At 43.0% G+C, this 16,117-nt stretch overlaps 1 protein-coding gene across 1 annotated transcript in view; it reads right to left on the bottom strand.

Annotated features, from left to right (window-relative positions):
- Positions 1–520: 520 nt before the first annotated feature.
- The window catches only part of GLIS1 (GLIS family zinc finger 1), a 180,739-nt gene continuing 165,142 nt past the window's right edge, over positions 521–16,117 (bottom strand). The window contains 3 exon segments of the mRNA XM_059853785.1: positions 521–1,177; positions 4,215–4,382; positions 9,745–9,929. Coding sequence (XP_059709768.1) covers positions 1,041–1,177; positions 4,215–4,382; positions 9,745–9,929 — 490 coding nt within the window. The 3' untranslated portion in view covers positions 521–1,040.

Genomic DNA, 16,117 nt, shown 5'->3' with positions numbered 1-16,117 from the left:
GAGATGAAAAAAGAAAAGTACCATCCTCAGCCACAGACTGGGTTCAACCCAGCTTAGGCTTTTCAGTGGTGCCCTGTGGCAGCCTGGGTAACTCTGTAAGTGAACAGACATGGATTGATGCAGGTTCTGGACAGCCTTTATTAAGCTCAACTTGCAGTGCTTTGTAAATGAGAACTTTTTTCCCCAGTTAGTTTTCCCGTACTGTTCTCCCGGAGCACTGTGGGACACTTCCAGGTGCTCAGCTCTACCAGCTCTGCTGGGCACACACTGGGGACACCTGGCCCTGTGCAGGATGTCTCTCCCAGGAATCTTCACTATGCTGGGAAGTGCAGCCACAGTGACAGGAAACCAAACAACTGCAGGGGACCCTGTTGCACTGGAAGCCCCTTGGTTTCCTTCACATACACGTGGGCTGTTTTAATGTCACAGTGACTGAGATGTCACTGCTTTGTTAAAATCCCTCTCAGCATGTTAAGAATGCAGTATCAGGGGGCCCAATGGTGTTAAGAAATGACAGTACACTTGTTTCCAGTTTTTAATGCTTTTTTGTAAAACTGAAAATACAAAACCAGCTGAGCAATTGTAGATCTTTATATACATGAGGTCTCTGATTAAAAAAATCCTTTTAGTTAAAAAAAAAAAAAAGAAAAAAGGGAAGACCGAACCAACAAGTTAAATGAAAACTGATTAAAGGGAACAACATTCTCCAATTGAAGCATACTTTCCAGAAGGAAAACATCTTCTTTACAAGTTTATTATATAACTTACATTTACACTTTACTGAGAGAACTTACAAAACAAGCTGCTTGAAATGCTCCTCATTCCCTTAAAGCATGAATTTCAAAGTGCCACAGCAAAGGAACAGGTTCCAATATTATCTTATACAGACTATTCATGTATAAAATGGTTTGGTAAATGTGAGGTGTTCATTTAAATGAGCACATATAGGGATACAGACTAAATAAAAGTACTTGAACAACACCTTTGTTATTACATACGCAGTTATAGGTATAATAAAGGAAACAAGGCCAGCACTGCTCTTAGGTATCTGTGTAGATGGAAGGAATGTGATTCAAGCAGTGATCAAAGGCACTGTTCTGGAAGAATCCATTTTCATCCGTTCCACTGGAGACCATGTCTTCAGACACACACTGGGCCTCGGAGATCCCCTCATAGCCTGGAGGAGAGACAAGGACATGGACAGGAGTTAGTGCCACAGTGCATGAGAGGAGGGAAGCACAGCTTGGGGCCTGGGGGGGGGGCCCACAGGACAACACAGCACAGTGTTAATGGAAGGACAGTAGTGTTCAGCATCAAAGCCTTGCCAGGAGAGGCAGTTTTCAGTGGATGTTTGTGTCATCATGGCTGGTACTCCCATTCAATTTCTGGGCAAAGCTGTGCACTTGCAAGTGAAGTGCAAGAATCAGAGCACGGCTCTCTTGGGACTCAGTCTATCTGAACAGGACATCAAAACAATGAGTGGGCAATGATCCCACTAAGTGTGCACTAGAAGGGATGCAGTCCTCTTGGTTTGGGTTTTTCCTTTTAAGAGCACTTTGAAAAAATATTCCATGTGTCTCCCAGCTGCTCTTAAGACGCAAAAGAACTCTGGATCCTACATTTATTGGCTCTCCACATAGTGCAGGTCTGAGGAAGCATGGCTGGGACAGTCAGGCTCACAGGACATATGGAAAGAGCTGTGAACTTCAGCCCACCAGAGCCCACCAGCCCAAGCTGGTTTCTGCTTGCCAGGTTACCAGAAAGCCACTCCTGTCCTTCTTTCATAATGCCAAACTTCCACAGCTATTACAAACCTCCTGAGCTGCACATCCCTGTGGAAAGGAGCAGGTCTGCCATTTTACCAGATGCTACGGCATTTATTGCCTATCCCAAAGGACATGAAAATTTCCTATTATGACCCACTATGGCCTGCTTTTGCAACTGGCCAGTCAAGGCCCACATGCACTTGTTCATTTCACTGCAGTCCAGCTCCTCCTTACTTCCCCTCTGCTGTGTTTCACCCCCTCAGCATCATCCTTTATACGTATTCTGGTTTCCTTTATACCACCTGATTTGGGTTGGGTCTTTAGAAAAGCATCTGTGTGAATTTCAGCACCATGTTCTGACCTTGGATTGAGCCCCCAGGGACCCCAGAGCCCACCCACCACAAATGAGCAGCAGCAGCAGCTGAGGGAGCACATGGAACCAGAGGCAGTTTAGCAAGTGCCTGTGCCTGACACAGAAAGTTGAGCCCTTGCACAGAGTGGGGTCTCCTCTGGGGAGGGCTGATCCTCCTGCTTGAAGCACCAGACCTGGCTCCATTCTCTGCCCCACAGAGGGGTCTGTGGAGCCACTGGGAAATGACTCTTATTCTGGGCCTTGGTGGAAAATGAGGCAATTCCTTCTCTATAGCCTTCTCCTTGTCTTTTCCACCTTCCCCTCTGCAGGCAGGTGTGCCTGGGTGGGGCTGAGCCAAACTCTGCCCAGGCTCCACAGGGGCCTTGGAGCTAAGTGGCACCACACCAGGAGCCAGGGACAAATCCTGGCTGCAGGAAAACAGGAAAACCTGTCCACTTCATTGTGGCTATTTTACTGTTAGGTATGTTTTTATTATTTAAGATCAGATTCTCTACTTACTTATATTTCTGCATTTTCCTATGACTTATTAATTTACTGTTGGTTTGCAGGTCAGATTCTGCTGTCTGCAGCAATCTGGCACACAGTGAATGTCCAGAGGTTTTAGAGGATGACCTCAGCATGTTTATCTGTGTCAGGCCAAGTGGAGTGACCAGTATTTTGATAAGTTTTGTGAGTGTTTATGTTATGTTAATTTCTATTTGATGAGCCTGTATACAGGGTGGATACAGAACCACAGATGGATAAAACCCAAGATAAGCATAGACCCCAGAAATCATTATTAGATTCCAGATAGAGTAAACTATCCAAAGTCCTGAACAGAAAATAAAAATTTATTGACTGTTAATGTGATTCATGGAACAGCTGTTTGCCAGTCACACTGGGCATTCCTGTGAGATGAGATCTCATTTAATATTAATGGTGCTATAAAAGCCTGAAAAAAATTAATGCATAGCCTTGAAGAATCTTGCAAACCTGAATGGTTGTATTTTACACACTAAAAGATGAGATGAGATATATATATTTCAGACATGTTTATATTTCAGCCTTTTAAGTATTTGCATGCCTCAATAACCACTCTAAAAACAAAAATACTAAACAGAAACATTTCATGATAGTTTAGGCCCAGACAGAAAAATCAACTGTTGTTGAAGTTGGTGTCTTGCCACAGTATTATTCTTTACTGCTACAATTTCTTTTGGAAAGTTTATTTAGTCTGTTCTTTAAATATTGCAGGCTGTCAATCTAAGCTTGAAATTTGATGTTAACATGAAAAAACCCTATGTTTTAGTAATATCAAACTTATGAGTAACACTGAAGAATTCAAAGTTGAAGTTGAAACTTCATCTTAAATGTTTCCCTTGTGTTGGTTACTGATGAATGCACTTCCCAGAATGGAACAGCAGACAAATGCGTGCACACTTGCTCTGAACAGAGTCTCCTTTAATACAAAACAAACAGGAAAGTCAACTCTAATTTTGTGGTCTGACTCAGGCCCCAATTCAAAAAGCACTTAAACATATGTTTTCAGTATCGCCCTTAACCGAGGTGCCCTCCTGAGTGCAGACATGAAGAGAACTTTGTGATCTGTAAGTAAAGATTGCAGCAAATGGTTGTGTTTTATGGCTCTGACAATACTCATGTTTTGTTTGATTTCAGCAATTCTGTCAATTCTTAATTTTAAAGATAGAAACAAAAGAATACTAAAATACTGAAGTACTATAGTAATGCAGCCATTATAACTCTGACCTGATTATAAAAGCCTTCCTGAGCACACCTGAAACGTGCAATGAACAGACCACACAAAAAAATGCAGGCAGTGCCTTGACAGCTCTCCTGAAGGTGGGTGTTGCCTATGGCATCCAGCAGAATGGAAGAGACTTTGTCTATCAGTCAAATACAGCAGGATTTGAAAAAACAATTTGCTTTCATTCTGGGGTTTTTATAGATGAAAATTAATTTCAGGGCTATTTGTTATACAAACATGTTTTTGTCATAACATTGAAGATAAAATGTGTTCTTTGCCCTTCCTGCTACAAATATCATATGGATAATTCCTTATAGGTGGAATAAATTACCTGTTGAAGCTAAAGGTGCATTGAGTATGTGATAGCCATTCTGCCTCAGAGGATTGAAGCAATGGGAGTCCCCTGTGAGCACATCACTGCTGACAGACTGGTCCATTGTTCTGTAGCAATCTCCGTAGTGGAAACAGTTTTGTATGGAGTGAAAGCTGCCTTGGTAACCTGAAAGCAGATATTGCACACAATTCAATCCTGCACTGGTACTGCCTCCACTTCTGTCACAGCATTTCATTACTGTTGGGGAGTTCAGTTCCTCAGTTTTAACTGGAAAAATGATCGTCCTGTTCTATAAAGTGCAGTTACAGAAGAGCTGCATCAGACTTGGTCCCACAAGGTGCTGTGGACTGTGATCCCCATCAAGTAAAAATCTCAAGGATGGGCTTCATTTCAAGCAATAGATCAGCTGAATGCAGTCAGCAGCACCCTTTGATCCAAGGAAAGTAGTGACCCCTCCACTGGATCAGGTCCAGGACGCTCAGCTCCTAAGGGAATATCTCTGTAATGAATCACTGTTAATTTAAATACAATAATGCAATATTTAAATAAATAGCACTGCTTTGTTTTCAGTCAAGTAAAGTCTTCTGCCATCCAGTGCACTGCTGGAGGCAGTGCTGTTTGTCCAAAACACCTTCACAGGTTCCTCAAACTTCTATCCCAGACTGCTCTTGATTGAAATGAAACCCCTTTCACTGGACACAGGGGACCACAGTGTGCAGGTAATGACCTAGAAGTGCAGGACTGACTCCAGAGAGGTGTCAGGAGAAGACTGAGTAGTTCAACCAGAGGCTCTTCTGCTTCTAGAAAGTGCTGAGACAGATCTGTATGGTCTCTGCTTGCCTCAGTCATTCTGTTTTTTGGGGCATTTTTGACTTTTTGTCCTTCACATACCCAGCACTTCTTAGATCCTGGGGTTTTTCTTCCTAAGTACTGCATTATTAGTACCCAGCAGTTTGGATTTTGCCATCAGAAGTTGTGTATGAGTTGTAGACAACAAAAGAAGACATTTAATAGTAAAGGACAAATGAACTGCTGAGGAAGGGATTTTGCAATTTATAAGTTGTTCCAACATCCTAAAAAATTGTAATTTGTTCCCAGAAGGATAATCTCAAAGTACAATATTTAACCAACCATGGCCTGATTTAATTCTCTTCTTTCCTCCTGCCTCAATAAGCTCTTCCTTATTCTGGGTGCAGTGCACACTAAGTGCACATTCCTATCAGCTACCCCTTTTCCTGCCTTCTCTGAAATGATTCTCCTTCCCTTAAATGCAACTGAAGTCAACCAAATTAAGCTTCAAGTCTATCAGAATATGCTTCAGGATTTTCCTCTAATTGCCAGAAAAAATAAGGAGTTGTTGTCTTTCTTCCCTCGGTCTTACAGAGACTGAAACATTTCCTCAGGAACTCCTGCAGAAGCTCGGGGCAGTTCAGTGAATCCCAGTCACAGCCACGTTTCCCTGTTTCCAGCTGACAGCTCGGCCCCACTCACAGCAGAGACCCACCCTGCTGGGCTGCCTGTGCAGCTCTTCAGTCTGTTTGTTCAGAAATTAAATCCCTGTGCCTGTCCCCAGAGCAGCTGGGGCTATATGGGGTGAACTGTGAGGCTGAACACCCTTACAATTCCTGCAGTGTGCAAGCTCTCTCCTGTTCAGTAAGAACTCCCCCACGCTTCTCTGTGTTTTCCCTCTGCTACCAAAGTCTGACCAAGCAGACAATACCAGGCAAAGCTCGGGGTCTGGTCACTTCATATTTCCTAAGTTAGCAATAAATAAGGCCAAGTGAGGCAATTCTTGAGTAGAAATGCAATCAACTCATTGAGTGATGAAAGATTTGCTCTGAAGCTTCCCAGTTTAATGTGTGCTTTGGCAGAATCTGCAAGGATTAGATGCTTAATTTCTTGAGAACGTATGATCCACTACAAAATACCTAAACTGTTGATGTCCATGATTAGTGAAGTCCTAATGGATGACTCTTAGATAAAGACACTACACACTCTGTACCAAGGCTGCTCCTATTTGCTATGGCAAAGGCAGCCCAAAAATGTGGAAAGCTGAGCATTAAATGATGCATGTCCTTCCTTGGAACAAACAGCCAGCCACCTCTATTTACTGCCTGGAGAGTCTGGCTCAAAGAACCAAGGAGCTCTTATGAGAGGTAGCACAGCCCTCTTTTGATGTGGTTTTTGGCACAGTGAGTTATTGATTGGCTTTGATACTTATCCTTTCTGTTTACAAAACAAACTCCTTGCTGTAAACCTTCTAAAAATACATCCTTTTGAGATGAGCAGTGGAAAAAAGAGACACTTGTCTTCAAAGGAGGCTCAGCTGGTTGCAGAGAACACTTAGATGCATTGCTAGAGAAAAAAAAAAAAATGAGCCTTTTCCAGAATGTCTGCTACAGACATCACTCCTAGGGAAGGCATGACGTGTATTTTCTCTGTCCCTGTAACTGCTGTCCTTCCCTTGGGCTCCCAGGCTTGCCTTTGTTACATCAATTAAAAATCTTCATGATCTACAGAGCTGGCACAGTGGCTTAGAAAAGCAGAGAGCAGCCAAGCATGACAGAATTGGACTGAAACTAGTCGGACCCTGGGTTTTCCCAAGACCTGTGGGGAAAGGTTATTTTGAAGTGTTTTAAGTTACACTGTCTGGAAATACCTGAAGCAGAGAACTGCCTCAGAATCAGTCTGGAAAAGAACTGCCATGAGCAATGAAATCCTCTTTTGGATTGCAGTGTTTATCCCTCAGCACCATTGTGAGATAGTCTGAGAAGGCAGAGGGAAAAGTGTTCCTGGAACCACCCAGTGGAGAGGGGGGCGTAGGAAAATCCCGGTGCTACTGCACTGCTGACTTCACCAGGACCTGATTTCTGCCAAGTGCTTCACAGAGAAATACAGAGACATGCACCTTCCCTGTTCTAATCTGCCTGCAAGGTGGGATAAATGCAGGTATGAAACTAAAGAAAATACATGGAATGAGGAAGGGAAAGGATGCAGCAGGAACACGAGTCAGATAGAACAAAGCGTCACACTAAAAATGGGATTTCTGACCCTTTGGCTTCATTGCATTTAGTTGTGTTTCTTTTACATTTCTTTAAATGCTTCACTGAGAAAATATGGGGAATTAAAGTACGATTAAAATCCCACAACCAAGCACTGGGTTAACAACAACATATGACTGATTAAACTAAATAGAGAGCATTTTTACAAGTTCTTAAAAAATATTCCCTTCAGGGGTTAAAATACAAAGTAAGCAAGAAGGCTGGTCCAGTGCAGACATCCCTGCTCCTTCTAGAGTGCAAATCTGTTGTACCAACCTGGCAATAAGTGTTTCACCAGTATTTTTTTTGCCACATGGATTTCAGGTTTTCCTTCAGTTTTGATTTAAATCAAGAATTTTCTAAGGTTATTTTCAAGTGAAGAATTTACTAAATGCCCTGTCAGTTTAAATGATCACTGTTAAATGTTTTATGTACAGTAGATGTAGAAATATAACAGTTCATAAAGGAATAAACTGAGTTCCAAACATAACATTTAGTTAAAATTTTGCTTTGAAATAATTTGTGGCAGAAAAGCTGCACTTAGCCACTTCACACAGTGCACTGGCAGCCTCTGCTTCTCTAAGGCACAGCCTAGAAAACTTCAAGCAGCTTTAAAACGAATGATGTAATGAGCAAATAATTGAAATATGGCTATTAAATGCCATCTTGTTATGTCATGTCATTTACATGTATTTGCAAATAAATCTCAGCTTTTCAAATTCCATAAAATTTCTGACAAGAAATCATGTCAGGTATAAATAACTACAGGATTCCATTGCCTGCCAAATTCTTTCAGCATGTAATGATTTCCATGTGATCTTACTACAGCTAGGTTAAAACATATAAATAATGTCAGCTTGTTCTTTCATTATCAATAGTTCTGCTACCAGCCTGATGAAGCTGCCATCTCCTAAAAATTCCACATCCACACTGTTTATGTGCTTCTGTACAGATGCCTGGTTCTACACTAAGTTTATGTGGTGTACCTTTTTTTGGCAAAAATTCAAAACCCCCAAATTATTACAGATTCCATTCGAAAATGTGCTATTAATGAACTGAGAGGCAAAAAAAAAAAAAAGAAAAAGTAGAGCAAGTACAGCTAAGTACAGGTTACAGATAATTGGTTTCAAAGGCTGCTAATCAAAACTGATTTTGGAATGACCATTTCCATAATTAATTTATAATAATACTTCAACATTTGGCCAAAGTGGAAAATTATTGCTTTTTCAAAACCACATGACATAACACTTAGAAAGCAACAATTCATGCAAAAGGAAATGTGGTTTTCTTAAGGAATAAAGTCAATTTATTTAAGTGGTTCAAAACTTGTTCTGTCTATGCATTTGTTTCTGCCGTAGTAATGAGCTGCTAAACTTTCCTCTTGTGGCTTGTAGTTATTTAGCTCATTATAGCAACATAATCATATATCATTATATGCTATCATAAATCTGCCACTTCTCCCTTACAGAGTTAATCTTTTTAAATTGAATAATCTGTTGAGCATCAGGTTGAGTTAGTTTTTCCTTCAGCACAAATCATTAAATATAATATGCTTTAACTTTTCAGACTAAGCCTTTCCAACCAAAGAGCAAAAACACTGCTCAGAGAACGAGGGGCAGAGGGAACTGCTGGGATACCCAACCCCATCCCAGCTGGGAGCTGCTCACGGGTTTGTGCTCAGGCTCTTGCAAGCAGACAGATGTCCTGCACACTTCTTTATTGGGAATATTTACCACATTTTAGCAGCTCACCATCTGGATTGCATAACAGTTTTCCGAAATATGCAAGCTCCTGTTACTGGAAGAATCTGTGATAATAATATCTCTTGCTAATTTGTGCCTCAAAAATTTCAGGAACATTAATTAGTTCCCACAGCAGAACTCCAGAATAGGTATGTAAGCTTGCAATTAAAAAGGCTGAGTAATTTAGAACAAAAAATGTTTTAAATTAAGCTGTGGGATAGCTGCTTACTGCTCCCATTCCTGTCCTCAAATCCCACAGGCACTCTACAGTTGTACAGAGTGCATTTACATGTTACTATATAACGTAAAACAAGCCAAACTTCCAAATAATAAATGAAAAAATGTTTGCTTTCTTTGTCTAATTCCATGTCTTGTGCATCACTATGAGTGGATGCAGCAGGACACTGCCAAGGTGTACCTCAGCCCATGTATTTTGGGACTGGATGGCTCTTGCAGGGTCACTCCAGGCTGGATGACCAGTCAGGGGAGGTGCATGGCCAGCAGCCTTCTACTGAAGGACCTGAATAAATGCAATAAATCTGCTGTTGGGACAGCTTTCCCCATTATGATGACATATCATGGCATGGACCTGTCTTAAAATTTCCATCTGTATGTACATCAATTCAATTTAAAAACTGGAGTTCCCACTGACAGTATTAGCCAAATATGAAAAAGCAAAATAAATTCTTTCTCTCCAGCTAGAAATTAGAAAAGCTGCAAATATCAAAAAGAGGGAAGAGTTACCTTGAGATCCCTGCTGTACAGACTGGTTGGGAAATGGGGCATACGGTGTATTTGGTATCCCAGAAAACTGCTGCCCGTTGGGTGACTGGCTGTGGGATGATGGAGAGCCGTGTTTCTGCAAGAGGGAGGGTGGAACTAAAGCTTTCAGGGGGCTGACAAGTGGAGAGATTATGTTGGGAGCAAGCCTAGAAAAAGAAAATACAGAAAAACTTCACATATCACATCATAATATGGCAAAATCAAATACTTCTATACACTATTTCCATAATGGCAAAACTATAGAGAAGTCTCTTTTGCAGGTGTAAATTAAATTGAAAAAAAGGACAACAATGCAGTGCTACCTTCAGATATTTGCTAGGAGGCAAGAGAGTTAGACAGGGAATTCTGTTCCTTTACACTGACTTCCTGCACTTGCCATAACTGCCAGATCAAAATGACACCACTCCTCAGTGAGCAACCTAAACACAGCTCCATTTGATTTAGAATTTGTGAGCTAAGATACATGTCTAGAAACAGAAGTGGAAAATGTAGCTAGGATGGGTAAATGCAAGTGAATTGTCTAAGTGCCTTCATAGCTGTAACAGGGTCAAGCTGCAGCCAAGACAAAGAAGAGCATTTGTTTCACTGCAGATGAGCAAAGCTGTGACGAGGGGCCCTGTGCTCCACAGCCCAGTGGTGCCCTGACAGACAGCACAGGCAGCCTGGGGAGTTCTCAGTACCCTCTCTGCTGCCTCCAGAGCTTTTGCTAAACCTGAGAAGGACCTCTTTGAGCAGCACCAGAACCTTCAGATGCTGCAGAGTCCACCTCACAGTCTGAGAGTCACCCTGTGGAAACTTCCCATCTACAGAACCCAAGGAAAAAAAATAAAACAACCTCTGCAGGTTGTAATAGATATGCCACTGAGCTGGAAAAAAATACAACCCGTTGGAGGCAGACAAAAATTAACTAAATAAAAACTCCAATCTCTCACTGGTGTCTTCCTCTACCCCTGCACAAGCTGTTCAAACACCACAAAGCATCATTTCACACGACGGCTTCTTGGAGCAGTTGGACTGACCTTGGGAGCGAGGCTGTGCTCCAATGAGGGCTGAGCACTACGTGAGAGTGTGCAAGAGGTAAACAGAGGGGAACTGTGAATAAATGGTGACAACAGCTTAACCAAATTTAACATGAGCGGCACAGGAACGCTGCCAAAAGCTGTCACAGTGACACTGTAAATATGAGAAGGGGTTTAAATCAACCAATCCAAGCCCATCCTATGCTCAGATAATTCCATTGCCCAAAACAAGGAATCAAGACCTATAATACAAACTATGAAGACTGGATCTCCCCAAACTAAATTGAGGAATTAAGTTAGTGTTGTTAAACGGGTGAAGGCAAGGATGTTTTCAAGTTAAATAGCAAGAACTGGAAAACAATTCTTTTTTAATGAGAAAGATACTCCCTCCAGTAAGTGATCAGTAATATATAAAATAAAGAGGGCTACTGTCAAATTAAAGGAGCCAACATGTAAGGAGAAAAATATCCTATTTGTTCTGGTTTGGAAAAGGCCTGGGGCTGCAGAGGTGCCAAAAAGGGACCGGGGGATGCCGGGGTCCCCCTGTACTCCGCCCAGCTCAGAGACCGAACGCTCCCTGGAGCCCGCGCTGCTGAGGGGCAGATGCGGGGAAACACCGAGTTCATTTGGGCAGCAGCGGCCAAACGCCAGGGGCAGCTCCCCTGGGCCGCAGCTTTTCCGCAGAGGGCTCAGCGGGGCTGCTTTCGGACTCGGAGCTGCCGCATTCCCTGTCCGGACAGAGCGGTGCTCCCGGCCAGGGCCGCCGCGGCCGCCACCTGCGGGTCCCGCCCGGGAGCCTCGCTCGGCTCTGCGGGGCTGCGGCCGGCCCGGCCAGCGGCCCCTCCTGCGGCACACCGCGACAGCGACAGCGTCCTGCACGCGCCAGCAACGCTCTCAGAAGCCTGGAAATGCTTCTATCCGAAAGGAGATTAAAAAGATTGCAGTTGTTTTCGTTGGAAAGATAATAGCTAAAGGGCTCATGATAGTGACATTTATATGGGTAATGACCACACACACATTTAAAAGAGAAACAAAAGACGTACTAAAAATTCCAATGCCGGGACGAGCCAGAAACCAGGGCCGGGATGAGCCAGAAACCACTCTGAATAGGGGAGGGAAATGCTGCTGGGGAGCGAGTCCTCTGCAACTGCCTGTGTTGGGTTTCCTCTGCCTGCTCTTGGAATGTCTTGTCCCGGCTACTGCTGGGAAACGCAGCGCCCCGTAGAGACCTGCTGGGCTGCTCCCTGTGCTTTGTTAGGATGGGCCATCGTGTTTCTAAATTCTATGCAATCATGCTGCTTTGTCGAACAAAAATGGTACACTTAGGTATCCCGCTGTGGGAATACTGAAAATCCCAGCTTCCCTACTCAGTTTAACTACTCCCAGAGGCTACTTAAATCTTAACCATGGGAGAAGAATTTAAGTTTTTATTGTTATTTTTAAAGCAATGCTTGTCCCCGCTCACACTCATGCATTCCTGCTTTTCCTGTGTGTGAGCTCAACAGGGTTTGTGCCTCGAAACCTTTGAGATGAGTGTTCAAGGGTGGAGAGGTCCCCTGCAAGGCCAGAGTGGCGCAGGCCCTGCTCCAGCTGGGAATGCTGAGCGCTCTGCGGAGCTGCCAGCTCGCTGCTCCTGCGGGCCACGGCTGCCCCGGTGCTGGAGCTCAGCAAACATTGCTGGCTGTGGGCAGTTGTATCCTAGGAGCAGGAGCCTGAGCTGAAACCCTGGCAGCTCCGGGTAACACTTGAGCCTTGCTGCCTTCTCTGCATCAAAAGAGTTTCACAGAGCTGAGCAGTTCACCATAAAAATCCGCTATGTTCTGCTCTAGCTCTCCCAACAAGGAATTCAGTATGTTTCCTGGAAGTTAAGGCACAGTTTTCATCTAGGAAAGAACTTTGCTCAGCAGAAAAATCTGGCTATGTTAGCACAAGTAGCCAACATGGAGATCTGTGTCCTTAAAATATTCATCACAATCCCTACAGCTCAAGCCAGTCCCTAAAATATTACTCTGGGTGTGTGTGTGCATGTGTGAATGTGCTCTGGCACACTCAAGGGGAGATTTCCATCAGCCCAACTGTCCAGTCTCCAGTGCTGTGTTTTTAATTCTCTCCTGATATCTGCCTACTAATTTGGTTGCTGTGATACTCAGGTTGTTAAAAGAGGAGGAATCATTCCTGATACAAATTAAACAGATTAGAGCCTAAAAGGTGATGCCTTCTGTGTGGAAGATGAAACACTGAAAGACTTACAGCAGGAACTCAGCTGGATACACTAAAATTCCCAGGCAGCAGCTCAGGCATGTGTGTTTCAATAACTAATAGCCTGCACATTTCCTGTTAATACTGTACTACAACCACAGTTTGCTTTGGTTTGGAAAGTAATAATAAATATATACCATATATTTTACCTTAATTGTAACTTGCATAATTCAGTGAATTTGCAGGTCCTTTGGGGCCTTTTAATATATATCTGTGCCTATATATAGCTATATATAAAGAGATATAAATACTCTCACAGGCATGAAAAAAATCCGTATCCTTCCTTAATTCATTACATTTGAGGGCTCCTGGCTCTATGGAATATTTCAGTTGAGGGCCATACAAGGGTGTGATGGGGGAGCCTCCTCTCCACCCTGTCCAAGACACAGGAGCAACAGGACACGCACCACAGAGAGAAGGAGCTTGGCTGGAAACAAAAGGAACATTTTGCTCACACAGCATGCCCTGGCCTGTGCCATTCACAGCCACAGGAGCCACAGAATCAAACAAAATACCTATTTTTTAACCAAGGGACTGAATAATTTAATGGCCAAAACCAACATTTCCATGCTAAGTGAGGGGTAATCACATCTTGTGCTTGAGGATGTAAAAGAGTTCGCCCATGGAGGAGGAGAGGAATTCTGCTCTCCTCACTCACCACAGCTCAGGGTGACTGACCACGTACTGGGGCCTTTTCCAGTTCTCCCTGAAGCACCACTGGAGGATGGTGCTGGAGATGGAATTCCTGTCTGAGGGAGCTGGGATTTCAGGGCCTACACTTGCTCTGAGGAGGCATCAGCAGGCAATCAAGGAAAAGGACTACTCAGAAAAATCCTATGTGATTCACACACAACCAAAAGGAAACTTTGGGAATAACTGAGCCTAACTCAGTAACCACCTTGTCTGTGGCACTGCACATTTCTGCACCAACACTGCCTGAAAATGCCCAGCTCCACAGCCCTTCCCACAGGAACTCCTGCAGTCAAGTGGGATTCTACCCACAAAGAATCATGAAACCAAGTGGCAGTCATGGACAACAAACCAGTTCCTCAGCTCTACTGGAAAGCATTTGTCACATCAATGGAAATACTCAGCAATCTTCGTTCTAAAAACACTTTTTAAAAGGGAGAATTAAAAATCAAAACAGAAAAGACTGATCTTCCTCTCTCTTTTTAAGTGCATACTCTAGGAATCTCAACCAGAAATCCCACTAGAACTTTTTATAAACTTTCTTGTGATCATGCTTTAACAGTAAATTTTGGATGGTGGAAGTTTATATTAAATTGTAAGTAAGACCTGTGTGAGGGAGCTACCTGTGTATGCTGTGAGCCAGCAGTGACCTACAGAAAACACACCTAAAGGCTACAAGCACCATGACTTTGCTTTAGAATTATTGATCCTGTCTGCACTCTCAGCCTCCCCGAGCAGGCAGGGGTGTTTAAGGATCTCTGTATTCTCCCAATGCACACCAAATGTCCTGTTCCAATATCAGTACAACATAAAGAACCAAAAAAATAAATACAGATGGGCATGGATTGTTCTGAGAGTTCCATCACAATGGCTGGATAGGTGTTTGCTATGTATCCACAGTGCTTAGTCTGAGGAAGAAATAGATTACCCCTCTGCTTTAGTCTTTGTTCAATACCAGTTCCAGGACAAATTAACAGAATAAGGAATTATAAAGCTTCTTTAAAGTAAGAGGACTAGACTAGACCTTGACTGCCAAACACTACATACAGTATACTTAGTAAATATGAGTGGAACTGAAAATTGAAAAATAATAAAAATTAATTCAAAATAAGATATTTGAATTAAAAATAGGAATGAAGTATAACTGCAAATGGAAATATGTAAGATGGGGATGTTTCCAATATGAAAAGTGTCTGGGTTTGTTTTTTTTTTAATGGCGTGATGGCTTGATTGGCAGATTCCTCAGCCAGACAAAGAACCTCAACCCATATCCCATTAAGTTCAGTGGAAATGGGACCAAATCCAGGCTGAAACACATCTGTCCTTTATGTCAAATCATTTTTTGTATATTTTGGGTTATGAGACTGTTCTGTAACAGTTGCATGCACAGCAGTATGGCCAGATGAACAATCTTGACTTTTGAGAATCGTGATTTAACTCAGATTAACATAAAGAAAAATAGTAAATAAAGCACCAGAGTAAGAAGCACAAACCAAAGCAGCTCCACATTTTATCTGAAGTGCATCACTGTAGCCACTTGCAGGAGCTGAGAGTTTCCATGAGATGAGGTTCTCCCATAAAACCCAGCACACCAACCCATTCATTCATAAAATCTCTCCCCCAAGCATCATAGTCACTGATATTGTGAGAAAGTCCAATTCAGTTCCAGGACCAGGAGATTATTTTTTTCTTAAATGGGAAAAAAAGTTAACATGGATTTTCATCTCTTCCCATAATATTAAAAATGATGTGTAAAGCTCTGCTAATCAGGTCCCTGGATAGAGCCCAATCTCTGGCCACGTGTTTCTGTTCTGGGTCTTGCCCTCCGGGAATTTCTGTCAGCACATGCTCAGGAAACAGTTACACCGTTCACTCTTTTGGACTTTTCTGTAAGACAGACTCTATCTGAAGTTTGGTGAACCTTTGCACTAATCACTGCCAGGTGCCTCTGGCTATATTTCTGGAATGCAAGGAATCTTTTCCTTCTCTCCCTCTTTTCCTTTCTCCTCTTCCCCCCTCTCCCTGATATACAATAAATCCTTCAACACAGATCACCTTGCTGGGTATCACAGCATTTCTTTCCTTCTCCTATAAACAGTGAGCACCCAAGTCCCAGGGCTGTGACTCCAGGGTACCCCAAGGTACCCCAAGGTACAACACCTTGTCTCTGGTTTTCCCAGGAGCACAGCCAGAGGCTGTGTCCCTGCTCTGCTGCAGCTGCAGCCTGTGACACACCTGTGTGTGACATCCTGAAAGTACTGCCGGGGTAATGGCAGCCTTCTGGCTTTTTGACAAATACAAAATACTAATTTTCACTCAAAATGCTGCCTTGGATTACCTGGATCCAGTTCTGCACCTTCACTCAC

This window comes from Haemorhous mexicanus, chromosome 9 (assembly GCF_027477595.1).
Source record: "Haemorhous mexicanus isolate bHaeMex1 chromosome 9, bHaeMex1.pri, whole genome shotgun sequence".
Taxonomy (NCBI): Eukaryota; Metazoa; Chordata; class Aves; order Passeriformes; family Fringillidae; genus Haemorhous; species Haemorhous mexicanus.
The sequence above is the reverse complement of the archived record's forward strand: the minus strand, read 5'-3'. Positions and strand labels throughout refer to the sequence as shown.